A 27,361-nucleotide genomic window follows, 5' to 3' on the forward strand; every position below is an offset into this window, starting at 1 on the left:
GATGATAACCGGGGTGAAATCCTCATCGGACCTGCGGGCGGTGGCAGGTCTCGGCCTTCTCCATTCAGACCCCCCTCGCCGCCGCTTCTAGGGCTCCTGGGTGGCAACCGACCCGGCACCCGGGGGCCTGCTCAGCACCGGCGGGCCGCTCCCCCAGCCCGGGGAGGCCGAGCACCCGTCGTGGCACCCCCACCAGCGGTGCGGGAGCTGGCAAAGGCGGAGTTTTAAATAGACTCATTATTTTAGCCCGGCAGTGCCCCTCTAAATAGATGGTTTCAGCTAGTTCCCAAACTGGAGACAAGGATATTATTTTACACTCGAGAATAGTCCTATTGAACTCGGTAGCGCAGCTCACATGTGTGTAGTTAAACACGGGTGCTAGCAGGATCGGAGCCAATAATTTCGGCGGCTGTGGGTACAACAATACAGTAAATTAAACTGACTTGGGAAGACAGAGGCTTGCATTGCCGGCTTCTTCTGGGGGGCGGTGGAATCCTCCGTGGCATGCCGGTTGTCCTGGGGACTGCCGCAAATAGCGGAGCCAGCGGCCTGCCCACAGCTCGGACCAGCGCGTTCTTCACCAGTCACAGCAAAACTGAATTAGATTAAATTTCCAGTTCACAAGTTCAGGAAGTCAGCACTTAGATGTCAATCGCTTAAAGAGCAGCTCTGGATGAGACCGCTTGGAGATGAGCCACAGATGAGGGTAATTTCAAACAAACCTTTCTACTGAGCACACCTCTGGGTCAAGGGGTGCTCACAGTGCTCACCTTGCCTTCACATCTTGCAGTTCACATGCACAATGTCAGAAGCATTTTAATGTCATTTTGAGACTTCTATGGACTATGCTCGATATTGCTCAACATTAATCTCCATCGCCATTTAGCATATAGTAATTGTGATTATCTGCCGCTGCTGAACCTGCTCTTGGATCAGCCATTTTAGGAATAGCCTTTTGTGCATTGCAAGGTGGCAACTTTTGGAATGGTTAACTCTTTATTATACAATTCAGGAAACAGCTTTCAAAGTGAACCCCGCAATGACAACTTCGTAGTGCAAAACATAATGCCCAAGATGAGCAAAAAGCCCTACCTTGCATCTTTTCAGAAACCCCATTATAACTCTGGCAAGTTAAAACTGAGAATCTGGTCGACTGAAAAGCAACACTCTAGATGAATAACAGATTCTATAAAAGATACAGCATGTGCATATAAATATCCAAGGGTTAAACGATAAGTCAGACACTATTGCTTCAGACTTTGGAGAAATTCAAGCTCCTATCAATCTGAAGCTAGGATATTATTGTTTGAGGCCTGAATATGCAAAGAAGATGAAATGGATATGAAGAAAATCCTTTTTATAAGGAGTAAGTGCTCAAATTTATTGTGTATCTCTAAATGTTCTTTACTTTGGGTTTTTTTTTTCGTTTTTTTTTTTTTTTTACTGTACTACTCTCATGTTCCCAACTAATTTATTTAATCTTAAATACAAAAACACTACAGTATAAGTGAACATCTAGAAACATGTAAACGGAGGAGCTAAAATGTTAGGGTATTGCCTGACTTTGCTTCCAAGATACTGTGTTCCAAAAGGATAATATGTAGCCATTCCTGGCTTTGAGAAAATATGGGTGTAAAATGTTGAGAGAAGCATGTTTTCTCAGACTGTTATCTTTTTGGATCCATGCCAGATTCCCAGGGGAATGTGGTGAGCCAAACCTTCAGGAGGTGGACTGAAGAACTGCAGGGCACTAGAGGGGAAAGACTTGAAAGTTTCACTTCCTTAAAATGTAGGCATAAATGTGTTTGGGTGGCAAATGTACCAAATTTTCTAAGCATAAACCTGTGGGCTGTGGCAAACCACTCAGTGCAAGTTAGACACAGAAACCAAATAAACGGAGAGATGTCACTGTTGCCAAGAGGGTGTAATAAACGACTCTGTACTGATGGATGATTAGGCTGAAATGTTGCAGCTGGTATGATTATACTCTTATGATTCCCCTGAGAATTTAAACTCCATATTTTTTTGTATTACTGAGATAAATAAATACACACATTCAGTAGCACAAAGCTGAACTTTCCAAATGGTGACATACATAGCTGTCAGTAAACAAGTAAATTCAAAGGTCTATGCAGCCTGTTACAGAGATGGGAGCTACTTGCTTCTGCTGGAGATGGCATCCACTGTTGTGGCTGAATGACATCCATACCGGCAGTAGGATGGAGGCACCAAGCAGAAACAAACAGGTGGGCTTGTTGGCATAAACAACGGCCATTATGATAAGCAGAAGTTGTATGGCTGAAGAAATATTAGCTTCCAATCTTCTTCTCTACTGCCTTGCATCTCTTCTGTAGTCCTCAAACTATTTTTTGTAATATTTCTGTTCAGTTTATGCAATTATAACCATGGGTGAGCAGTTCCAAACATAGTAGTTTGGTCTTCATATTGCTTTAATATCAATCTTGATTCACTTAGCAGTCTACCACCTTCTTCTGCATTAATCTGTTAGAGTTTTTTGTAGTCTTTGTTTAGGGAAGCATTGATCAGGTACATGGCAGTCATTGCATTGATACACAAAACTTGTTATTGATGGGTATCAGGCATGATCTGGGCATTTGCAAAGTGCTTTTAGGAGGAAGTTACCAAATAAAATACTCAGAGGGCTGATACACTGGAAGAGGCTCAGTTTAGCTGAAAGAATTCCTTGACATTTTGTTCGTAGACCAGACTTTTTAAGGGATATGGAAAGACATCTTAGGTTGTTCATCTCACCTAACTTTAGATGTCTACTATGTTAAAGTCTGCATCTGAGCTAGTCACTCTTCCTACTGAATATAAAGGGAATCAGAAATAAGCGCTTCTAGTGTATGATTCATCTAACCTATTTTAGATGTCTGTTAGGATAAACTGGGTTACATCCTAGAAATGTTAGCTTTTCTCCATTGACTGTAACAGGACCAGCAGGTCTCTTGTTCAGCTGTAAATGTCTACATTGTAAGACTCTGCATTTATGCAGCTGAAAGTCACCCATGTGATCTTAACATGAGTTATCCCACTGTCCCACTGTTCCACTTGTTTTGAGGTCTTACAGTGGTGAATGGTGTAGTACACAGAGTACTTATACAAAGTAAAACAGTGGGGAATACCCCGCTCATTATATTGAAAATCAATTTAGACTAATCATATTCATAGAATCATAGAATCATAGAATAGTTAGGGTTGGAAAGGACCTTGAGATCATCTAGTTCCAACCACCTTGCAGTAGATTATGGTCCCTCCCAATCAAAAACTGAACAATTTTTGAGATTAATTTTAATCTGATTTATTTATGGTCATTTCAGATTTCTTTTGGAGGATCTTCTGATACCGTAATAGTAGAGCAAACACACTTACTGCTGTACTAATGCTCTTTGGAAGCTAATGTTTGTTTACTGTAGCAGCCTAAAATGTGGATATTTCTAAGCAGAAAAGAGATGAAAGATAAGATCAAAAGCTTAAATGATAATCTCTAATGTTAAAAGCTGCACTGCTTGGTGTACAGTAACAAAATCAGCTTTCACAGAGAACCAAGCAGAGGATGTGTTTTGATGTCAGATACGTTGAGAACTAGGCTAGCAAGAGGATCATACAGGAAAGACACTGCACAGAAGTGTTCTGATGTGCTGTCAAGAGCTGTAAAATAATACTTAATTTAAGGCTTCAAAACTATTCTCTTAGAATTTGTGTCTATGGTTAGGTACTGTCATGCTTATATATGTGTGTATATGTATATATAAGCTCTCACCTAGGCTTCCCTTACAAGACATTCTAGCACCTAAGGCAGCTAGCAGGCTAAGCAAAGAGCCAGTTAGTGACAGCAAGATGGAAAAGATGTGTTTTTAATCTTGCTTTTTTTAGGACTTCAGATATTCCACACTGCTGGGAGACACTGCAGAGATTCACAGGGCTGAAACTTCCTTCAGAAATTAGAAGCTTGAATGCAAAATGGAAGGCGAGGATCCTGTTCTTCAAGGAGCAGATGGAGAGGAGGAGCTGCTGGTGCTATCACCTGTCCAATCTTCCATTAGCTTGACCATTACAGTGCTGAGAAGGGAAGTAAGAGGTCTGGGTTCAGTTTTTTTCCTTTGCTTAATAAACTTCAACTTCTCAGGGCACAAACCTTTTTTTTTTTTTAATTAGATTTGTAACTGGCCTCCCTTCTCCCCAGTTGCTTGACTGTCTAGACTAGGAGTGTTTTCTCTAATGCCTATGAGTACTTAATAATGCCATGCAAAGTGAAATACCTTTTAAAGGAGAGATGACAGCATCATTTTATCTTGGAATACTCAATTTCTTAGCTGCTTGTTGGCAAAGGCTGAAAAAGGAGTTAAACATACTGGACAATTCTAATCACAGGAAGACATTACTGTCAGCTTTAAACTGTGTCAAGTTTAATCAATCAGATGGATGTGCTCTGAGAATGCTTAAGAGATCAAGTTTTTCAGGTAAAAGAGAGAGAGGAACTTTTTAAAACATCCACAGATACCAGAGTATGCAGACCACAGTGCTTTTGGCCATGCTCAGAATGTGATCTCAAGGAACATAAAGGACCGTTCTATCTTGTCAGAAACTTGAGAGAGAAAGGATTATATAAAATATGTATTTAATGCCTGGCATATTACAGAAACTACATCTATTTTTGACAGCTGTATTCACATGGTGAAATGGCTCAAGTCAATGGAAATTTGATATTGATTTCAACAGGACCAATGTTTTATCTGGTGTATAAATAAAGGAAGGAAGTCCTTCACACACAGCGGATTAAACTGTCTGCAAACACCAAACACGTTTTGTATGATGATTAGGGTTCACATTTTTCCATTACAAGAGATTGGCTGAGACAGTTAAAAATCTCTTAAAAGCCTAATTCATAGTTCAGAGTTCTTGAAAAACTGCTCTTCAAAGATCAAACGTCCACAGACACCAGGCAGTTTATCCAAGGGACCTCTAAAGTGCTGAATGCTAAGCAGCTCCATTTTCAAGAACAGGAACTTAAAGTCAAGCTTGACCTTATGATTTAACCTGTTACATCTTTTAGCTGAATATCTCACAGATTAAGAGAGTCTGTCTTTAGTGAGGAGTTTTCCATTATAGAAATGAACTAGGAAGCAACTTCAAGATTCTGGAAAATGCCTATTAATAGCTATTAGAGCTGTAACTCTTGCTTTAGTGAAACTTTATTCCAATGCACCAAATGTTCATGCACTTGTTTATTGTGCATATATATAAAGTGACTGAACTTAAGGATTCACACACACACACACACAAAAAAAAAAAAAAAGCATGTACGTTAGTCTTTTCAGATGACAGAGAGAATCACAGAATCACAGAATCCCAAGGGTTGGAAGGAAACTTGATGAAATTTAACAAGGGCAAGTGTAGAGTCTTGCATCTGGGGAAGAACAACCCCATGTACCAGTACAGGTTGGGGGGTGACCTGCTGGAAAGTAGTGAAGGGGAAAGGGACCTGGGGGTCCTGGTGGATAGGAGGATGACCATGAGCCAGCAATGTGCTCTTGTGGCCAAGAAGGCAAATGGCATCTTAGGGTGCATTAGAAAGGGAGTGGTTAGTAGGTCAAGAGAGGTTCTCCTCCCCCTCTACTCAGCCTTGGTGAGGCCGCATCTGGAATATTGCGTCCAGTTCTGGGCCCCTCTGTTCAAGAAGGACAGGGAATTGCTTGAAGGAGTCCAGCGCAGAGCCACAAAGAGAATGAGCTAAGTTAGTGAAAGAGTAAGGTCTGCTGCCTTTCCCAAGACATGATTACGAATTTTGATCACATGTGTTAAGGCTTAGAATGAAGGAAAGGTTTTGCCTGGGAAACTAAGATGAAGAAGAGGAAAACTTTGATGAAAAATTACATCAATTAAGTGCTTTTGAAGTTATCCTTTAGTCTTCAACTAGAAAAATGCCTGAAGAGCTTTTCCAGTCTGCTTGCTTAAGACACACCTTGTTTTCTAAGTCAGTTGGACCTTATAATGATGACATTATTTTTAAATGCAAACACACTATTGTCTTAATGGCTTAGGTTTGAATTTCTTGAAGCACTTTAAATGAGAAAACCTATAGATAAATTGACTTGCTCTACTAGGTTCCCAGAGGAAAGGCATCAGTTCATAGTCCTTGGAGCTTTCTGAAGTAGATGACGGTGAACAATCAGCTTTATTTTTTTCCTGCATAACCAAACGTATTTACAAGGTCCTCTTATATTGGTCACCATATCAGAGTAATTATGTCTTTTTGAAGGTCCAGAAAACAATAATTACTTTAAATGAAAAGTTTTGTAGTTCATGTTTTTATTGATGTTAGTCCAAAATACCGAAGAAAACGTACAATTTGCACAGTCAAAACACCCAGGATAGGAGGAAAAGCAACACCCGCGAAGCCTATCCCCTCAATAACAGTGCACACTGTAACATGGAATGTGAGTATTTTCAGCTTTATCTGCCAGGGAGGTTAGTTAATAATTTATAGGGTCTGTGGTAGTCCGAGCACCAAATGGTGTTTAGAAGACATGGTTGATGACCACTGCAGTATCTAATTACTACCCTTTGTGAAGCCTGAAAATGAAGCTCAGATACCCTGGAAACATTCTAGCAGTGATGACTTCCAGGCATGAATTGGGAATTTAGAAGAGTTCCAGAAATCTGCCCCGGATTAATCAAATACTTTGAAAGAATCAGAAAAAAGAATTACTGAAAGGATTTTATATGGAACACAACAGATGAATTAGAAACAATGCATTCATTCATCCCAAGCAATGTAATATAAATATACACATTTAACAAAAGAAACTAATTTAAAAATGAGAAGATTCTGGGATATTCCAAATGCTTACTGGTATCCTCACTCAGCAGGTGACATCCTGTTGGAAATAATTTTCCCCATGCTTTTGAAATTAAGTTGAGGTACAGCAAATTTGCAAAGGTCCTGTTGCGTGTGCACATGGGAGCGTCATCACGAGGAAGGAATACCTTTCTTTTACCGTCTCATTCCTAGTAGAAAATTGCACTGATACATAACCAGCAAGCAGGTCTATTTAATTTTACCATTCTGTCTCTAGCAGATGAGCTTTCGTATTTTTTTTGCCTGTGCTTTTGTGTTTTGTTTGATCATTTTCAATTCATGGTATACTGGCATAGCACTTCTCAGTAAAGCAATAGAATGCTTCACTATGTCCTCTTCTGCTTGATCTCCCCTAACCCCGTAGTCCCTGAGCTTTGTTATTTTTCCATTCTTTTCTGGCAAGAACATATAATTTTCCTTACACAAGCCGAAGGAAAGTGACACAGTTTCTGAGAATACTGTAAATGAGTCTACTCTCTCTCCCTGTTTATACTTTACTGAAAGAGGTAGTATCACATACAGCAATTACTGTGATATTTGGGTATCTCCCATCTGTGTGCTGTATGCCACTCAAATACATGAAAAACCTTAGTTAATGATGTATGATCCCTGATGTTCACACTTTCTTCTCAATGGAAGTGAGCCCTTTTCCAGTTCCCATTCCTAAGACTTTCTGTCTTTCATTCCATAACTACCTGCCTCCTTCCAAAGTACTCGGGCTGGACTCATATTTAAAGGATAATTACTTACCTCCTCTTGTGAGAGAACCCACTTCCCTGCTTGCTGTGCTGCTGACTGCCACAAGAGCCCATCAGTTTTCTCAGCTCAGAAGTTCCCTTGAATAGTTTGAAAACTTCCAGAAGCAAATTAGTATAGTTACCAGCTGTATGCTCTCAGATCAGATGGCTGAAGTGACAGCACAGACTATGTGATATTTCATCACCAGCAGTCGTACAAGTTTTCCTGGTTTACTCAAACTAATGCCAACTGAATTTTCCATTTCTTTAATAATAAAGGCAGAGTGGAAGCAAGCCTAAAAAGGGGAGACATGCAGTTTTGTTTCTCCATGGTGCTGTAAATCCCAACTGGTGACAATCAATGTGGTCCATAGCCTGGCACTAGCCTTCACAGGTGTAGCTGGTGGGCTCCGATGCCCACTCTGGAAGCAAGGTGGGTCAACCAACCGTAGGAGAGGACATGGAAACCTCTGGATCTATGGAACTGGTTCCATGACTTTTAAATTTAATATGATCCCTAAAATGGACCCAGGAGAATTCCTGTACTCCTTGCAGGGAACTTTGAAGCGGTATGAATCCATCCGTGTTTTTTCTCTATGCGTGTGTGCACCTGTTCACTATTTTCGGCTACCATGGATCATGGAAACATCTTTAAGTGTGAGTTCCCTAATGTGTTTACATGTGCTAAATAACCATTTTATTTAGCACATTCAATAATAATTTTCATATTTGATATATGAATATCTGTAATCAATGCACAAATAAAGTTGTGGCTTACTGTTTCAATTTGTGTCTTCAAGCCAAATAGATTCACCAGTCATCTAGATTTCTCTGTAAAACCATGGTGTATATATATTACTTTTGACATCAAACTTCGCCTTTTTCTGCTAGCCTCCACTTATGTTCTCAAGCTATTTTTTGTTGTTGTGATTATGGAGGAATCTTCTGCCACACCCAAAATCAATCCCTAGGCACGATCTTATGTTATTTCACCTATGTAATAATAATTTCCTCATTTCTTCAATCGCCTGTTGTTCTGAGAAACACTTGTGCTCAGCTCAAAGGTTTAGAAATGCTGTAACACTGACATTTCTGAGCAAGAGAGACAAGGCTATTGCTTTTTTTCCTGTAACACTTTTGTCATTCTTTGTTCTGTGGCATGAATTCAAGAAGTAACATGAAGAGAGCTATCTTAGGCAAGTATACACTTGTCCAGAAATAAACAGAGAAATAGATGAGCACAAAGACTGTTCTGTAAGCCATTTAACAATTGTTTATAACAGCAGCATTAGCTTTCAAAATTAGGCATTTGATCATTAAAGTCAGTGCTTTGAAACACAGCATTATAGATAGAGCATTGGCGATAGCATCAGAAGTCAAACCAGGCATAGACAAGTCCACAGGGCAGAGTTAAAAAAAAGAAGAGTTCTTCAGAATGTGGAACAATGACATAGAAAATAAATGATCTTTTCTGGTAAAAGGCAAGTTCTTGAAGCAGTGCTCAGGTAGGAACTCATATAGAAATGCTATTGTACCTTTTGTCCCTAGGGAAGTAAACCTAACCCTCGATTCACAATAGCTATTGTTCTAGACCTTGAAAACAAGATGAGAATAAGGCAAGATGACTTGTCTGAGCAAAACTATGAAATCCTAGACAACTTCGCAGAGCCACCATCTACTGTGACATCTTGCTTTAGTAAAGATAGAGACATACGTAGAGATTAGAGATACACAACTCTGACACATGTACCTGAATAAAAGCTCAAAGTTGTAGTGTGCTAACAGTGAGCCTTCTGTGATCCAATTTGTTGACCTTCACAGTAGCTGACTGCAGGCAGGAGGCCAACACTAAAATATAGACTAGCTGTATCAGGTATTGTTTCATTCAAGCTAAATGAAAGCTGCAGTGCGATATCTTTGTAAAGCTATTCAAGCATGTCTGCATAGGATTAGGAAAACAACTACATTCAATCATTTGCTAATCTGCTGTGCTGATGAGGTTTATGAGATGCAATGTGGTTTTTTTTTACGAATACAGTCTGACAGGGTGACTTACCTTTTGAAGAAGCTCTTTATTCTTTTTTCTTTTTAGGCAACTAGGGAAGAAAAGCTGTCCAGGAACTGTCATGATAAAAAAGTATACACTTCTGAGCATCTAATTAGAAGTTCTGTTTGCTACTTTGTATGGGATTTGGGTATATTGTCCCTCAGCATGCCTCTGACAGCACCAGTAATGCTTTGGAGCTCTGGAGGAAGACCTAGCAGATGTCCAGGTGCCATGTTCCTCAAGGAATGGTTACACTACCATTCAGATCACCTCCTTGTGTGATTTGCAGTGATTTGAGACTGCCAGCACATACTTCATGACACCACCATGATGTATGCTTTTGTCCACATAGATAGCACAACTCTGCAAAGCATGGCTGCACTGGCACATGTTGTGTTTTTCCAGCAGCAGGAGAGTGTCCAGCCTGCCTGTCCCCATGTCAGCCCATGATGACAACCAAAGGTTGCACAAGTGGCCTGTAGGGTTAGCAGAGCAGCGCCCACGCTCATCCTTTGGCTTGCTCAGGAAACATGCTCCCTTCCATCCATACCCAAAAACCTGCTCCAACACCTGTCAGCCCAATGCTGTATCAAGCTTGGGAACTTTTGTTGTCTCACTGTACAGTAAATTCCTCTGTGACAAAATGTTGGCATGGGAATCTTCCTTCGAGTAACTGTCCTGGGCAGAAAGGAGAAGGCTTGGCAGGGGGGTTGGAACTAGATGATCTTGAGGTCCTTTCCAACCCTAACCATTCTATGATTCTATGATTCTATAAGCTCCCTGCCAAGAATAACTGCCAATTTCACAAACATCCTTATATGTCAGCTGGGCACTTTACACCATGTCTGTCAGGAATGATCTTGATAGAGGTTACCAGAACAAGGTAACAACGTACCTGCTGTCAGCTGGAGTTTATTTGTTCTGGGGACTCCACACCTCTGAAGTGCTTTGGCAATGGGGAGCTTACCATGGGTACTTTCTGCAGAGGGACCTCTTAACACTGCCAGTCTTTCACAATGCCTTTAGGGTTTGGCAGTGGAAGCCCACCTGGAAATCAGACATTTCAAACTATTCTGGGGACCTGAGAAATAGTCCTTTTCAGTGCTTTTAGTGATTTTGAGCTGACTCTGGACCATGGAGTATTGTTTTCTGAGGTCTGGCTGCAAGAGCTGCTTCTTTACAAGTAGCTATTGTGAGGGAGGAAAGCAAAGGCATTGTGTCCTGACTAATAATGATCTAAGTCTTCTTCCTTATTATCTTCAGAGGGAAAGAGAAGTATATTTTTCTGTGTGGTTTGATTTTGTAAAGGCCTGACTGGTCAGAGTGACTGTTAATGTGAAGTGGCTACAACTTTAACATGGAGGAAGAGAGTATGTGCTGAGCATCCGACTGCTGCCTGTGTATAGCTGCCACAGTCTCCCAGGCCAGCAGGGTCCTTTTGCAGATTGGCTGAGTGGCTGCATGGATGTGATACTGTTTTCTGGCTGTGCCACAGGGACGGTGCCTTCCAACCAACTCAGAACAGAAAACTGACAAAAGCCAGTAGCAACCCCTCAGTTTTGATCTAACACACCCTGCATATATTTGGTTCTGGAAACTGATCTCTTTAATTTTTTTTTTTACTTGCTTTAAGTTGAATTATGATGCACCTTGTGTAAATGTATTGGCTTGAAAATAGATGACATTCACCTGAGAGGCTGCAGTGTGTTGTGCCGTCCATAGTAGATGAGGAAAAGCTTTCATTTTCTCAAAGACAATCAGAAGTCAATGCATTTTACATACTAGACAGAAAAGATATAGGGATAGCATCATTCTGGAAGTATTTTGTCTTGCTTTTTTCTTTACTATCTCTAATATACACAACCATTTATATATATATATATATATAAGAACCCATGCAATAAACAGCTGTTCAGAACACACTTGCTTCCTGACAATCTCATCTAAGCTTTCCTTACTGATCTGTAGCTCTTCCCAAGCATTCATGACCTATCTAGTGCAAATTATTTAAAACTCAGTCTGCTACAGAAATATTCTTTCCTGCTGTATTCGCACCCAGACTTCTCTAAGCACTGCTCAGATCTGTTTGAGGATAGTTTTAAATATAATATTTAGCAAGAAATAAATCAGCTAGATTGGACACAATGCTCAAGTTTTGAAGTATTGATGTGCTTATGTCTTAGTAACTCTGTAAAGCAATGCTTTGAAGTCAGATTTGGTAGTGCCAGTAGTTTTGTCCTTTGACTCCACATTTTATGCAGTACCTGAGATACCTGCCTTTCCTTGTAGGAGGCTAGAAATATTCCCTAAACACTCCAGCATTTCTGCTTTGTTTCTTTACAAAAAAAGGTGTTGTTTTGTTGTTAGAAGTGTTCTTTGACTGCCTGACTTGCTTGCATGAAAATATATTCAGATGAGGTGCACAAAAGGACAGGAGAGGATAGGACTGTATTTGTGATTTCTACAGAGCAGCCAGTGAGGAAGCAGGGAACAGCAGCTTTGCTGAAATTATGCTAAGGGTGGACACAGACCGGGTTAAGAAACTACTGTTGGGGGTTTGCTATCAAAATTTTGAGGCATTTTGGAAGACTGTTCCCCTGTGATATTATTGTGATTATCTTACTCAGTTATAAAATAACTATGTGAGCACAAAAATCTGTTCCTTTTGCAGCTTACAAGGATTTTAAAATGCAAAGAGCTTTTAAATGCTAAAATTGTAAGTTTGCTGAACTCAGCATTGCACTTTAATGGTATTAGTAATCCGTCCAGGTTGTCTGTGTGGTTTTACATAAAAATGCTGTTGCAGCTTCTTCCTGAAAGGTAAAGATTTCAAAATGCTGCTGTGTATATTTCATGCTGTTGCAACTACATGGTGAAATAGCCCTTGATGATACTGTTCCAAGAAACCAATACATTGAATGAAATAGTAACTAAAAAGCAAAATAACATTGCTACTGAAGATTAAACATGCATTAATTACCAATATATAATTACTGGAGTGTTTCAGTGCTTGCTTATTTTTTTATATTATGCTGAAAATTGCTAATGGTTCCCCCTCAGTGAACTCTGTCAACTTTATTAAATAATAGACTGGGAAGAACAATTAAAAAGAAAAATCTTGTTATATAAGTATAGGTGCAAACAGAGAAAGCCATCAGCAAAGCCCTAGAGCAGGCGGCACACTGTGCTTCACTGGTTAAGTACCAGGAGCAAACATGACTGCAGGTGTGTGAATGAGGAGGCTGGAGTGAGGAGGCTGAGCAGCGACAGGAGAACTGGGGGGCAGCAGTCGCTTGTGTTCAAACCACAGCGATATGCAGCTGGAGCAAGGAAAGAGGAAAAGGCATGTGGCATGCTTATTTTTCTTGAATACGATTATGCTAAGACTATACCTTACTTCCAGCACTAAACTGTCCCTCAGATGGAACAATTCTGCAAGGTCTGAAAATTTGACTCGCTTTTTAGGCAACAGTGCAAAAAAAAAAAAAAAAAAAAAACAAAAGTGGCTTTGCCTTCTTGCCTCATGCAGGTGAGTGCAGAAGACTATGGGTTTGTATCACAGCTGTGCCTGGAAGTGCAGTCCTTAAGGAGAAAAAGGAAGTCTTTAGCACAGCCTCTCCTGTTTGAATACTTGCCATTTTGAGAATAGTCTTTTAATGGAAGAAAATCAGCACTATTTGTTGACCCAGCAGCATGAGTGTTTTAATCTCTTGATGAAAAAATAATGGTGCCAAGTAAGCACACCCCAGATTTTTCCTTGTCATTTTATGTGTCTTTTATTACTGCAGCCTCTACCAGCTCCCTTTACCAGGTAGGCAAGGACAGCAAAATAAATTAAATGGTCTATAAGTGATGAATCAAAGACAAATCATAACCCTTATCTAGCAGACCTAATAAGGAGCAGCTGCTAGGAGCTTCTATATGCATCTGGACTGTGTTATACACAAGAGGTTAATGAGTTCTTACCTGACATGTAGGTTAGAAGGGATTCAGTTGGCCATGGAGACTGGCAGCCATTCTCATAAACCAGCTACCTTTCCCCACCATTCAGTAGCTCAGTACTAAAACTTACACTGAAACAGTTTCTTTTGCACTGTTAATTCTCTGTATACCTGTTCTGTAATCTTGCTCCTTAGGTTTTAGCACCTTTTATTTCTGGTCAGTAAGAGCATGTATGGTTTTGGGCAAGTGCTGTCCTTTATCTTATGATATTTTCCTTCAAGTGTTTTTAAACAGCAGCATGTACCCTCCTTCCAGCCCTTGCGTTGTTAGATAAAAAGACCATGCTCTATTAAATCTTCCCTTTGGCAGCCCTTCTTTGCATCCATTTTAGTCTGAATATCTCTGTAATAAGTCACCAAAACTGTAATTATATTCCACTGCTGCTGCCTGCACCTCGTGCAACAGAATCAGTATCTGTACCTTCGTAACACTGCTGGAATGGATGCTGGCAGAGAATATCCCAAAATCAGTGATCACACTTCAGTATTTAAAAGCTCTAGTTTCTCTCCTTTGATAAGGAAACCTCCTTCAATTAAGATCTCTTCTATACAGATAATTAGAAACTAAGAGATTACCTAGAGGCTTTTCACTTTCTGGCTTTGCATAAAGGGGGATTATTTTATGTCTCTAACTTTTCATTCCCTGGTATGGACTCTTTCTTACAGCCTTTCAAAATCAGAGCAAGAACATTATGTCAATTTTGCAAAGATTCCATATTATCATCTTCTAAATTAAAGCACGCACTTCCTGATTTTCTCTCCGGGATGCAAAAATGGCACATTTTCAAGTGGGAACACTCATCTGGGGAAACATTCTTTTCTCTGAATTCACAAATAACCTGGAATCCATACTTACCATCTTCTTGTGATTTCTTATTCTAAACTCACACTTGTATCTCATTTTACAGGTTTGTTCACATTTTCGTGGCCAAGGAATTCTCTGGCGTATCAATACACACAAGTATTTTCGTGAGTGCTGACTCAATTCCCTTTGTTAACTGGATAACTGCACAGCATTCCCAAGGGTACTTCCTCAAAGCAGGATTCTTTTAGCATGATGTTCTGCATTTGAGTATTCCTTCTCCCATTTTTAATTTTATATTTTTATTATTCAGAGGCACTTTTTTCCACTCTAGCCTATCTTCTTCTCAAACCCATGCTGCACTGAAATCCTGTTCAACATATTTGCAATCCCTCCTAGATTCACCTGTGAATTGTTACGTTCTTCAAGTCATCCAATCAGTTAAAATGATCAGTTAAAATACGCTAGTATTTCACCCAGCACAAATCTGCTTCCTACCAATAAACTGCCTTAATTTAAAATTTCCTTATTTAGCCAGTCCTGATTCCTCTACAGTTCTTATTCCATTTTTTTTTCTATTAAAGTATCACGTGGGATTCCACATCTAATCCCTAAATAAACTTCCTGAAAATATTTTATGTTCAGTGCTATAGAAATGCATCCACAATAGGATTCCTTGCAAACCACTAATAGATTCTGAAGTAATTAAAAACTCATTAAAGCCAAAGTGATAAAACTGTTGCACCTCCACATTTTAAAGTGGTTTAGAGGGGAGAGCAAACTCCTAATTAGTGCTTCATAGACTGTGCAGCACTTGCAACACTGAGGATCAAAGGGTTTGAAAGAATTCAATACATGCATCGTGTGAATCTATACACACAGTGGCCTAAAACAGTCTGAATTTATGGCTCTACAGTTCAACTCAGTATCTTGTCTGCTTTTAAAAGCCACACCTAAGACATAATATTTGAACAGCAATAAAAGCAGAGGAAAAATGGTGAATGAAGATAGTAGCTTCCAGCAAAACCTGTGTAATTATAAATCCAATCTTGCCCTAATTGAAATAAACTAACTGCTCCCTCCTTTTCCTTAAGACAACAGTGTGAAAAATTAACAATACATTTAAACTGAATCAGAATGTTTTCATTGCCAGAGAACTGAGGGAGCACCACAAAAGCACAAGTATCTGACTGAAATGACACAGGTAGAACTTACTTAATACATCAGATTAAGAACAGGCCAAATCAAATCTTTTCTAGCACTATATAGCAACTCCTAAGCTAACGAAGGATCTCAGCTCTCTTCCTCAAAGTTCCTTTCATAAAGGCAGCCTAATAATATTTTCTAAGTCTAGCACAGAAGGTGTCTATCAAAGCAAATGTTATTTTTAGCAGATAACGCAATGTTAGGTGATTAGCCCCAAAAGTGACAAACACACTGGTGAAGCTGGACTTCTCATCTAGTAAATATTTTTAATGTACTGTAGCTGCCTACTAAGAGACAAAATCTCACCCAGAAACCTGTGAAGCAATCTTACTAATGGGTACATGACATGCCCTGCCCACTGTTCTTGGCATAAGCAGGAAATTGTAAAGGAATGAGCAGTAAGACTTTAGTAAGCTCGAAATGTTAACTTCACAACTGTAAAGTGATTTCAAGAGGATGTAGATATGAAAATTAAAACATAAAAGGAAATGCATAATTTATTATTTCAACTTCTGATTTTCTTCTTGACTAGAGACACGTGAAGTTTGGCAACCAAAACTGAAGCTTCTATCATCAGCTGCTCCCTCAGGTGAACTGTTCCAGGGTTTTATTTCCTTTATCCTGTGACAGAAATAGCTGCTGCTCAAGTGAAGTTTTGTGGCTTGGGATTATTTTCAAATAATGAATGAAAAAATCTGAAGTTATCCCAATAAAAACACTAAGCAGCAAGTCCTAAAAGTATCTTCATTTTGATAATTTAATATGCCATTTATAGTCATCCAAATATCTTAGTATCCTGGGTTCAGCAGTAGCAGTCATTTTTTCTCCTTCTTAGTAGCTGGTGCAGTGCTGTGTTTTTGACTTTCAGCCTGGGAACAGCGCTGATAACACCGATGGTTTTAGTTGCTGCTCAGTAATGTTTACTCCAACCAAGGACTTTGTGAGTCTCATGCTCTGCCAGGGAGGAGGGGAAGACAGGAGGAAGCAGAGACAGGACACCTGACCCAAACTGACCAAAGAGGTATTCCATACCACAGCACGTCATGCCCAGGATGTAACTGAGAGTTACCCAGAAGGGCTGGTTCACTGCTTGGTCGGGCTGGGTATCGACGGGTGGTATTGTATTCTCTTCCCTTGTTATTCCCCTTATCATTATTATCATTGGTGGTAGCAGTAGTGATCTGTGTTATACCCTAGTTACTGGGCTGTTCTTATCTCAACCTATGGGAGTTACATTCTTTTTATTCTCCTTCCCGTCCCTCCCGGGGTGGGGGGCAGGGGGAGAAAGGCGAGAGTGAGCGAGAAGGCTGAGAGGGCTGTGTGGCTGACTTACGGCCTGGGCTTAAACCACGACACTTAGTCGATACTGTTATGTACAAAATCCACTGAAAATAAAAAAAAAAAAAAAGAATTTAAATGTCATCTTTCAGATGTAAAAGTGCAATTAACACATGCAAAGTTTTGGAAAGAACATTACATTTCTGTTAAATTCACTGGCTACATAAGAGCCTACAGGCATGTTGCCTACATGAAAGTGAATGAAGGTTTTATTTTTTGTTAGTTTTGAATAAGCCTGATAGTTGATAAACAAAGATTTACTGCCACCGTAATTATGGTACATACATCAAAAAATGCATGACAATTGTTTTCCACAAGTTTTACTGACTTTAAGAAACTCCAGAGCAACAGTAAGATCTGTAAAGGTCAAAAAAAAAATTAACATCATAAAACCTTCTATCAAGCGAGTGTGCACAAACCAGCCATCCGGAATTACTTTCTCCAGAACTCTGAGGGCTTTCTGAAGATAATATTTACCCCCAGTAAATACCTTTACAGTACTGAATAGATTTTTCTGGAACGACATTTACATTTACGATCTTTCATGCATTACATATTTACAATTTGGAAGGAAACGAAAGGCCTTCATACATGTCAGTCTTTAACCGCATCCAGTCCTGAAGTCTCTGCAAAACTGTTTTTTCTTGCATTAATACTTTTGCAGCTTTTCTCAATTTCTCTTCATTTCGTTCTAAGTATCGAATTCCATCTGTCTGCAGCTGGTTGAGTTTCTCTTTACGACTTTCGTCTAGAGGTATGTCTTCATTCATCAGAGGGTTAAATCTGAAATAAGTATCAGCAGGTAACAGTGCATCCAGCATGGTGTGAACTTCTGCAGTGAAAACAAAGAAAGGGAACCATTATATTTACATGAGACAAATAACCCTTCATGGTCTCTGAACAACAAGTGCTCTGCAGCGACACAGTAAGTGTAAATATGTGCTGCTTTGCTGAGTAAATATTTTTCCACCACTGCTTTATCAAAACCCCTTTCTCATTAGAAGGTTTGCAAATGACCCTGTAGCTCTGTTTACTCTGGAAAAGCTGCTGCTTTTACTCTGTGCTAGCGTCACTGGTATGACAATTAAGAAGGCTTTACAGCTATCCAGATTTTTAATTACATGTACATTCTATTCCTTTATAAGTGAGAGTGCATGCTGAACAGCAGGCACGTAACTTACACACTGCAATTCAGGATACCCATGATTTGTCACTATCAGTACTAAGGGAAGTAGGTATTGTGGAAATGACAGCTATATATTCTTCTCTCAGACTGCAGTAAAAAGTATGTAGGTTTGAAGCTTTCTTTTATTTGCAACTAAATATTTTTTTATATAGTACTACAGATTTTGGGTTTAACATTCATTTAATTTAATTCAAGTTGAATCATAACAGTTCAGTTAACTAGTATAATCATAAACTGGCTATTTAATGTATTGGCATGCTCCTCTCTTCCTTTTTCCTCTTTTATAACCCATTTTCTCCCTCCTTTTAGATCTCTCTTCTGTTTGTTGACTCCCTTAAAATTACACTTCCGTGACTTCCTTCATCTTTCATTCTCTTTTATTTTCACCTTCTTGGTATTCTTTCCATGCTCCTCCATTCTTTTAGACATCTACTGTCATATAAAAATTTTGAAGTGAAAAAAAAAAAAAAAATACCATGGGTAAGACTACAGCAAAAGATTCTTCTTAACCTGAAATCTTCTCTGCGTGGTCCCTCCTTCTGTAAATTACTGCACTTTGTTCTTGTCTCGCCACATCTAGTCTGTCTTGCCCTATTTAATGCTCTCTCCTTTTTCCTTCACAACACAACTACCCATTTGCTCAAATCTACTCTTCCCCTCTATTTCCTCTCCTTTGGTCTCCACAGTGATCTTTCCTTTCTCCCTCTTCCCCATAAAATTTCTTGCCTGGTTTTTCATCTGCAATTAAACTTTTTCTTCCCTGGATAGAAAGTGGACAGCAAGTCACTCTTTCCCACAATTCCCACTGCCATTCAGCAATTGGGCAAAATACAAAGGTGGCCCAAACATCTAGCTTTTCCTTACTAATGACAGTCCACTGACAAAGATCACACAGCAAGGGATCTACACTGTAAGAGTATTTCTTTTTTCCTAGTTTTTTCCAGTATCAGTGTCCTTTGTAAGGTGGGGAAAAATCTGCATATTAAAAACAAAACAGATGCAAACTGCAGTGACAGAGTTCCAGTGTACTTTCATCCTAGGAACAGAGTTTATTTTGGTAAACACATGCGTGGCTCCCCACGTGGTTCCTTCCAGCAATGGAAGTTATGACCATTGGCAAGTACAGTCTAGTCCTTGGAAAAGTCCAGGTGTAAAAGCACACATAGAAAAGAACTAGAATACCTTTTCTGAAGCTGTTGAAAACTTATAAATGTTCTATATTAAATTTAAGCATTTCATTTTATGGGAAGAACAAACCAAATGTAAGAAAATATGACTTTCCTATTGAAATTAATTCCCGAGTATGCCTTTATCCTGAAGCACAAGTGAGAACATACCACTCTGTATAAATCTTGTTGGATTTTCATTGCCATTCTGATAAATTTTAAGGTATCTTTTATCTTTATTATACCTATATTAACAAGCTCATTCACAGCTGAGAATTCATGAACTAAATGAGCTTAGCAACAACATAGTGAAAAGGAAGATTCGTGGAGAGAAGGCTAAGAAATGTATTCATGTTATCATCTCCAGAAAACCTGTAATACTGGTAGTAAAACACCAAGTACACATATTGAGTTACAGAGAGACATGTTTCAAGTAGTTTCAATGCGGCAGGTAGAGAGGAGAAGGGGAAAGACTAAAGGCTGCAGATCACTCTGAACTGGAACTATAATTCTATGACACATAAAAGCCTGTGAACGGTCACAATACAAACGTATCTTAAGACACTAACCTTCTGTGTCGGTTGCACTGCTGATGACATTTGTGAGTTTGGCTTTCAGACTGGTGTATGTGACGTTGGTCTTTCCATCACTTTCATATCGACCAGTGCCCAGTGATATTAGACACTGCAGTGGAACACCTGGCCAAAGACACTTGCACTCATGAACTGCCAGTGCAGAAGGATTATTTAGCAGCAGACCTCCATCCTAGAAATTAAAAATAAATACAAATGTTAGTACTCTGTATGACATACAGTCACAAGAGAAACCACAATTATAGACAAAACTAGCATAGCACTAATATACAAAACCAGTTAAACCAAACAAGCACTGATTTTCGTATTTTGTGCAACTGCTTTGTTTGTGCCAGGCAGCAGCTGCATCGCGAGGCTTCCTGGGCTTATGAACACCATCAGAGCAGTGCCTGCGTCTGCAGTCAGTTCTGCTGTTGTGAGCAGCAGAAGAAGTAGGCTAGAAGAGCACTATTCACTGGAATATCTTAAGGTATGATTTCATCTTTTGAAGACCTTTTAGGTAAGACGGAGTGATAGCTTCTTAAACTGTCAAAAATCAGTCAAAAAAAGCGCCTGCATTTCAAAATGTTTATTACTGGGATTACAAGGATATATTCTCTAACAAAATCCAAATGACTACCTGTAGATTCTAAAATTAAGAAGAGCTAAACTTGGCCAAAGTTGCTTTATAAGCACAGTCATTACACAGTTGTTATAGCCTGACTTTAAGACTTGGAAAATCGCAGAATCATGTACGTTGGAAGACATCTATTGAGCTCATCTGGTCCCATCCCCCTCCTCAAGGTGGGTCAGCTACAGCACACTGCCCAAGGCCATATCCAGTCCACGAATGGAGATTCTAAAACCTCTCCAGACAACCTGTTCCAGTATTTGACCACCCTCACAGTAAAAGATCTTCTTGTGTTCAGATGGAATGTCATGTGTTTTCACTTGTGCCATCGTCTTTGGCCTTTCAATGGACACTGCTGTGAAGAGTACAGCTCCATCTTCATTCCCCTCCCCCATCCTTTAGTTGTACTCCTAAGCCTTCTCTTCTCTAGACTGAAGAGCTTGCTCAGTCTCTCTTCATAGGAGATGCTCAAATCTTCATGGCCCTGCACTGGATTTATGTCTCTCTTGTACTGGTGAACTGAACACAGTACTCTAGATGAGGCCTTAAGCAGTGCCCTGAAGCAGTATTATTTCCCTTCACGTGCAGGCAAGACTGTTCTTAATGCAGCCCAGGATGCTGTTGGCGTTTTTTGCCACAAGGGTGCATTGCTGGCCCATGTTCAGCTTGTCCACCAGGACCCCCAGGTGCTTCTCTGACAAGCTGCTTTACAACCAGTCAGTCCCCAGTGTGGACTGGTACACGGTGTTATTCCTCCCCAGGTGCAGGACTCTCTCTTTATTGAACTTGATGAGAATTCTCCAGCCTGCTGAGGTCCGTCTGAGTGGTGGTGCAACCATCTCGTGCTCCAGCCATTCCTCCGAGGTTTGCAACATCTGTGAACTTCCTGCAGATGCACTCTGTCCCATCATCCAAGTCACTAATGCATATGTTAATACTGTTGGCCCTGTGTCAGCTTGTCTGTGTTGTCATGGGAGATAAGTGTTAAAGGCTTCACTAAATCTAAGATAAACATTCCTTTCTACTTGCCCACCAAGCTAGTCACCTCACTGCAGAAGGCTACCAGATTGGTCAATCATGAAATGATCTGTAAATCCACACTGACTACTCATGATCACCTTGTCCTCCGTGACTTCGGAAATCTTTTCCAGGAGGATTTCCTCCATCATCTCCCAAGGGATGAGGCCAACTAACCTGTAGGTCCCCACAGCTTTCTTCCTGCCCTTCATAAATATAGAAATGATACTTACTTTCCCAACCTCTCCCAATCACCGTGATTATTTAAAGATAATAAGGAGCCACCTTGCAATAGCATCAGCCAGCTCCATCATCATTCATGGGTGCAACCCATCAGGCCCTATGAATTTATGTATGTTCAGTTTGTTCAACCACTCCCTAAACTGGTTCTCCTCTACCAAGTGCAAGTCCTCCTTGCAAAAGACTTTCTCTCTAGCTTCAGGGGCCTTGTATTCTTGAAAGCTGGTTTTACTGGTAAAGCCTAAGACAAAGGCAGCAAGCATTAAGCATTTCTATTATCTCTCACCAGCTCCACTGCCCCATTCAGTAGTGGGCCCATGTTTTCCCTAGTCTTTCTTTTGATGTTTACGTGCTTACAGAAACTTTTGTTATTGCCATGAACACTCCTCTCCAGATTCAACTCCAGGACAGCTTTTGCTTTCCTAAGCCCATCTATACAAGACTGGTCAGGAAATCTATACTCCTCCAGAGTGACCTGCCCTTGCTTGTACCTTTTGTACACTTCCTTTTTATGTCTGAGTTCAGTTAAGACCCCCTTGCTCCTCCATGCAATCCATCTTTGCTTGACTTCCTCTTTACTGGGATGGGTCCTTTCTTGAGCTTGAAGAAGGTGAGACCACCATCAAGCCAGCTCACCTGGACTACTCCTGGACTACTCCTCTCTTCAAGGCCACAGCCCATAGGATTTTTCTGAGAAGAGCTCTGAAGAGGACAAAGGCTGCTCTCCTGAAATCCAGGGCCGCAGTCCTGCTTTTTATCCCTGTTACCTTCTCTTAGGATCTTGAACTCATCATCTCATGGTCACTGTAGCCAAGGCTTTCTTTAACTTTCACGTCCCTGAACAGTCCTTTATTCTTCATAAGCATCAGATTCAGCAAAGTACATTTCCTTTTTGGCTCCTCCATCAACTGTGGTAGGAAGTTGTCATCAATGTACTTGAGAGATCTCCTAGGCTGCTTGAGCTCTTCTGTACTGCCTTTCATCAGGGATCAGGATGATTCAAGTCCTCACCAAGAGCCAGGCTCTGAGAATGTGAGGCTTAAGTTGTCTGAAGATCAGAATTCAGCCAAAGACTAATAGGAACAAAAGCTACTCTTAAAAGTCTGGAAGTAAGGAGACACATCTTTTGCTAGCAACATGTCAAAAGTGTAGGTGACGAGGTTGGGATAAAGTACTTTAGGACCAGTAAGAATTCATTTTGATCCAGCAAATCTCAAAAAGTTCAGCACTTCTTGGAAGTAAAATGACCTTCACTTCAACTAAGAAATAAATTCCTTTAGACTTTGAATTCAGTAAGACTTTCTACACTGGGAATGCTTTAAAAATGCAGTTATAAAGGAAAAACTTAAGCTGAAAACATCAGTAAGAGAGAGAAATATCTTTACAGCCATTCAAAAATCTATACAAAGAAAACATGCAAAATACAAAAGGAACAGAATATTGACTACAATAAGCATTATGCAATAGTTTCCTTTATCCTAAATCTTCCTGAACCCCTGCATCCCATACCCAACCATTACAAGAAGAGTTATAAAAAGCAACTCTGCTCAGGAATAGGTAGAATACAAAAGGTTTTGGAGTTGATAAACATTCTACAAAACCCCTTTAGCTACAGCTGTGCTAGATAAATAAGCCAAACCAGGATTACTGTGCTGAGTTTTCAAACTTAATTTTTAATTAAGCTTTCACTTCAACCTACAAAAAGCTCTTTGAACTCTTTCTGGACACTGTCCGCTTTGCTCAAAACACACTTCAAATGAATGGTCTTTTCAGTGCCTATTAACTTATGCTTATGTTTAAATTAGCTTCTACATAGGAAACAAAATACAAGGATGATTTTCCCCTTGACGTAAATCCCCATGAATCTTAATCTAAAAATCTCGATAGTTATCTTTGTGGTGCTTGCTTTTTCTTTAAATCCTAGAATAAACCCATGCTTAACGAATAATTTCCGTTAATCTTATCAATATAATTTGATTAAACATCTTTGCTTCACCATGGGAAAATTAGTTATAAGGTTAGGGGGTATGTAATACTAAAATAATAGAACATTTTTATAATATTGATAAATAAAAGGTCAAAGGAAGGTAAAGTACACATACCTACATGTACCAAATGTGTACTGTGATGATTAACAGCTTTGTGCAGTGATTTCCATATTTAAGCAGTCTCCAATTTAGATTTATTGAAGTGATAGTAAATATCCATTCCTAAGAATTTTCAATTTAGACACCTATAACGTAACCTGTAGCATACGTGTCATGTTTGGTAAGTCAGAAGTAGGGCTCAATAAGGAAGGTAACTGATTTTTTTTCTTCCCTTCCAAAGCTATTACGGTTGATAATGACCATATCCTGATCAATACTGCGCTTCAAATCAGCTTACTCTATTAAAAATATTCATCATATCGCTCTTTTGCTTACAATCGTAGAATCGTAGTGGAGAACAAGAGCCAGAGAAGCCATAGAATCTCCATGCAGGGTATTTTCAAAACTCAGCTGGGCAAGTCCTTGAGCAAACTGACTTAACTTTGAGGCTTTTCCTATTTTGAACAGGAGGCTGGACTCCCTGAGATCCTGTCCTCCTCCGATTTTCCTAAGGTTCTGCTCTATTTAAAGAAATAGAGTATGAATCATAGATGTGTTATTTTAGCTGTAAAATTAAATTACACTTTAAAGGCCATTCTTATTAGAAACTGAACTTTGTCAGCCCACTCTAAGTCTTATGGAAAATGCAAACATGCATTTTCCTTGGAATACCTCAGAATCTGTAACTGTAACTGGACGGGTAACTTACAGGAACTCTTCGAGTGACTGAACTGCTGACAAACAGCAGTGCAATTGTCCTGAGTTCTGACTCAGGACCCAGTGCTGGGGAAACAGCCAGAGCAGATCCCTCCTCTCTTGATTCTTTAAATCTCCCCTTCTTTATTGTCTGGCCTTCCCTACATTTCACCATCTCTTCTCACTTAGCCAGTTCTCAAACTGGCTGCAAACTCTTTTCATTTCACAAACATATGTGAGTCACTCCTTCCCTTTTGTGTCCTGTGCTGCTATGGTCAGTGCACTGGCAAGCACCAGATGATTCTTTGTATGCTGAACTTTGCAAAACCACGCCGCACTTAGAATCACAGAATAGTTAGGGTTGGAAAGGACCTTAAGATCATCTAGTTCCAACCCCCCCGCCATAGGCAAGGATGCCTCACACTAAACCATGTCACACAAGGCTACGTCCAACCTGACCTTGAACACCACTTGAGTCAACTTAATTTGCTGGCAGCTCACTGAACACAAAGTGCCACAGAACAAATATTAATGCAAGTAAGCATGAAAAAGCCTGCACAACTTTCTTAATGTTGTCAGGCAGGTACACAGTAGGGAAAAGGCTTTTTAAGAATTTCTAGCAAAAATAATGGAAGCAATGAAATGAATTAACCTGAAAATGGAGCTTAATACACATAAAAGCCAAGCTTTTAGTGACTGCAAAGCAGCGAACTCAGGAACTGGGACATTCAGTCTTTTGCCACAGGCTTTCCACGTGGTAAACATTCAATTGTTATGTTTTGTTTAATATTTTAGCAGCTAATTCCCAAGTGAACACAATGAAATTCTTTTCCATACAGGTTTTCCAAAATACGTCACAATGCAACTGTAACCATATTTTCAGGGCTTGATAGTCATTATCCAGAAGTCTAAAGCCATAGCCAATATTTTCCATATGCTTTTTGATAGTTGCACATTAGTCAGGGAAAGCTCCCTCATGATGTGACTACCAGACTGTAAACTATTTAAAACAGGAAAAACGCATCTTTTGTAGGCAAATACTCCAATGTAGACTCTGCTTGCCCCGTTCTAGGAATAAAGAAAAGCCTGATTAAACACTATGAAATAGACAGGGGCAAATTCTACAACCAGAAGGAAAATACATTGGGAATTCTCAAAGAAAGTGCGCAGACTACCTGGGAGTCCAGTAGCACAGACCCTTCTGATAATCTTGTCCTACTTAAATAATTAATGAATGTGCATAAAGTCACTCCTCAAATTTTTGAGTCAAAACTTTGGAAACAGTTATTTAAAATTAAGATATTACAATAATAATGATAATGATAATGATAATAATATCAGTTTGACCCATACTTGGCCACAGGCAGTTATTTCTAACAAGCTCAGAATAGCTTGTACATTCATAGACTAGCACTGCACTTCCTAATTTTGTCAGACTCAAGCTGTGCCTTGTAATTGCTCTGTGTAACACCCTGTGTGTTGCACAGCTTCACCTGAATGATGTCAAACTTTGTCAGGAAAACAGTCTAGCACTAGATGAAGGATACATAACTAACAAAGCCAAGTCTGATATTTGGAAGCTGAGTTTGTTGGCTCCATAGTAACCACTTCACCTCACTGTCTGTGCAGACATGCTTTGCATTTTAGTTCATTTTTACAGACTTGCTCTGTTGTTTACTTTCATTGTCTCTGTGAAGAAGTGGAGACAGAACTAGTACAAAGCTATCACAGGACAAGACAGGCTCAGATTCTGAACAGACTTTTTGAAGAGTATTTTCAAAATTCCATGCTTATAGTCAACATAATAACATAAATATGCAGACTAAGGGTAAGGCTCATTGCTTCAAATAACGAGTCTGAAGAGCTGCTGCACTGTACCAAGTGGTTACTACTTAGAAAAATTAAAATAACTACTCTGAAAACATTTCCTCTAGTTTCCATAAGTAAACCGGCTACACCTTGCTGAATCATCTGTAAAACCAGCTCAATGCATTTACATAAGCAGCAGCAAATGTCCCCAGATTAGAAGACAGGGATGAGAAACAGGAGAATTCTTTTGTTACCTGTGAGATCCATTCATACAGACAATTTTAAGATTCACATCCCAACCCAGTTCTCCCATTGCACTGGGCACCCACGGCCAGTGTGTTAGAATACCCACATAGGTGTGAAGGCTTGCTCAGTGAAGCATCACTGCCTACCAACTCAAAACTTTAAATACATGCTTTGTGAAAAAGCTATCGACATATTCAGATTTGACTATACAATAAACTAGCCCCTATAATGTTTACCATAAATATGCTCTCCTCAATACAAAAGTTACATGATTATGGCTCTGCTGTCATGAGTACTCATCCTTGGTCACAGTACTATTGAGGATGAAGCTGCTGAAGAGGAGCTCCCAGCAAGTACAGGAAATGTTTACCTCCCTGCAAAAACTATTTTGACCCCATATAAACACGAAACCGTACAGAAGTACAATTGTTTCCTCTTGATCTTGGTGACAAGCAATGGATGGCAGTGCCAATATTTCTAACAAATCTTGTTCTAAAACGTACAGTGCCCTTACACAACTCATTTTAGCTTCATTCTAATGGGGGACCTTACCCACTTTGCTGCATGAGAGATGAGTGAGATTTTATTTTTTCAAAATAAATTGGATCATTTTCTATAAACTATGCAATGACCTACAATTATCTCTCTATACAAATATTTCATACAATTCATATGTCATGCTAACAGGGATGCCACT

General features: G+C 39.7%; 1 protein-coding gene across 2 annotated transcripts in view; it reads right to left on the reverse strand.

Annotated features, from left to right (window-relative positions):
* Positions 1–16,155: 16,155 nt before the first annotated feature.
* The window catches only part of PNPLA8 (patatin like phospholipase domain containing 8), a 38,660-nt gene continuing 27,454 nt past the window's right edge, over positions 16,156–27,361 (reverse strand). For both annotated transcript variants that reach the window (XM_065693531.1, XM_065693451.1), the window contains exons 9-10: positions 19,936–20,131; positions 16,156–17,846 (exon numbers count right to left, since the gene is read on the reverse strand). In XM_065693531.1, coding sequence (XP_065549603.1) covers positions 17,572–17,846; positions 19,936–20,131 — 471 coding nt within the window. In that variant the 3' untranslated portion in view covers positions 16,156–17,571. The remainder of the gene's footprint in view (positions 17,847–19,935; positions 20,132–27,361) is intronic.

Source organism: Lathamus discolor, chromosome 1 (assembly GCF_037157495.1).
Source record: "Lathamus discolor isolate bLatDis1 chromosome 1, bLatDis1.hap1, whole genome shotgun sequence".
Classification (NCBI taxonomy): Eukaryota; Metazoa; Chordata; class Aves; order Psittaciformes; family Psittacidae; genus Lathamus; species Lathamus discolor.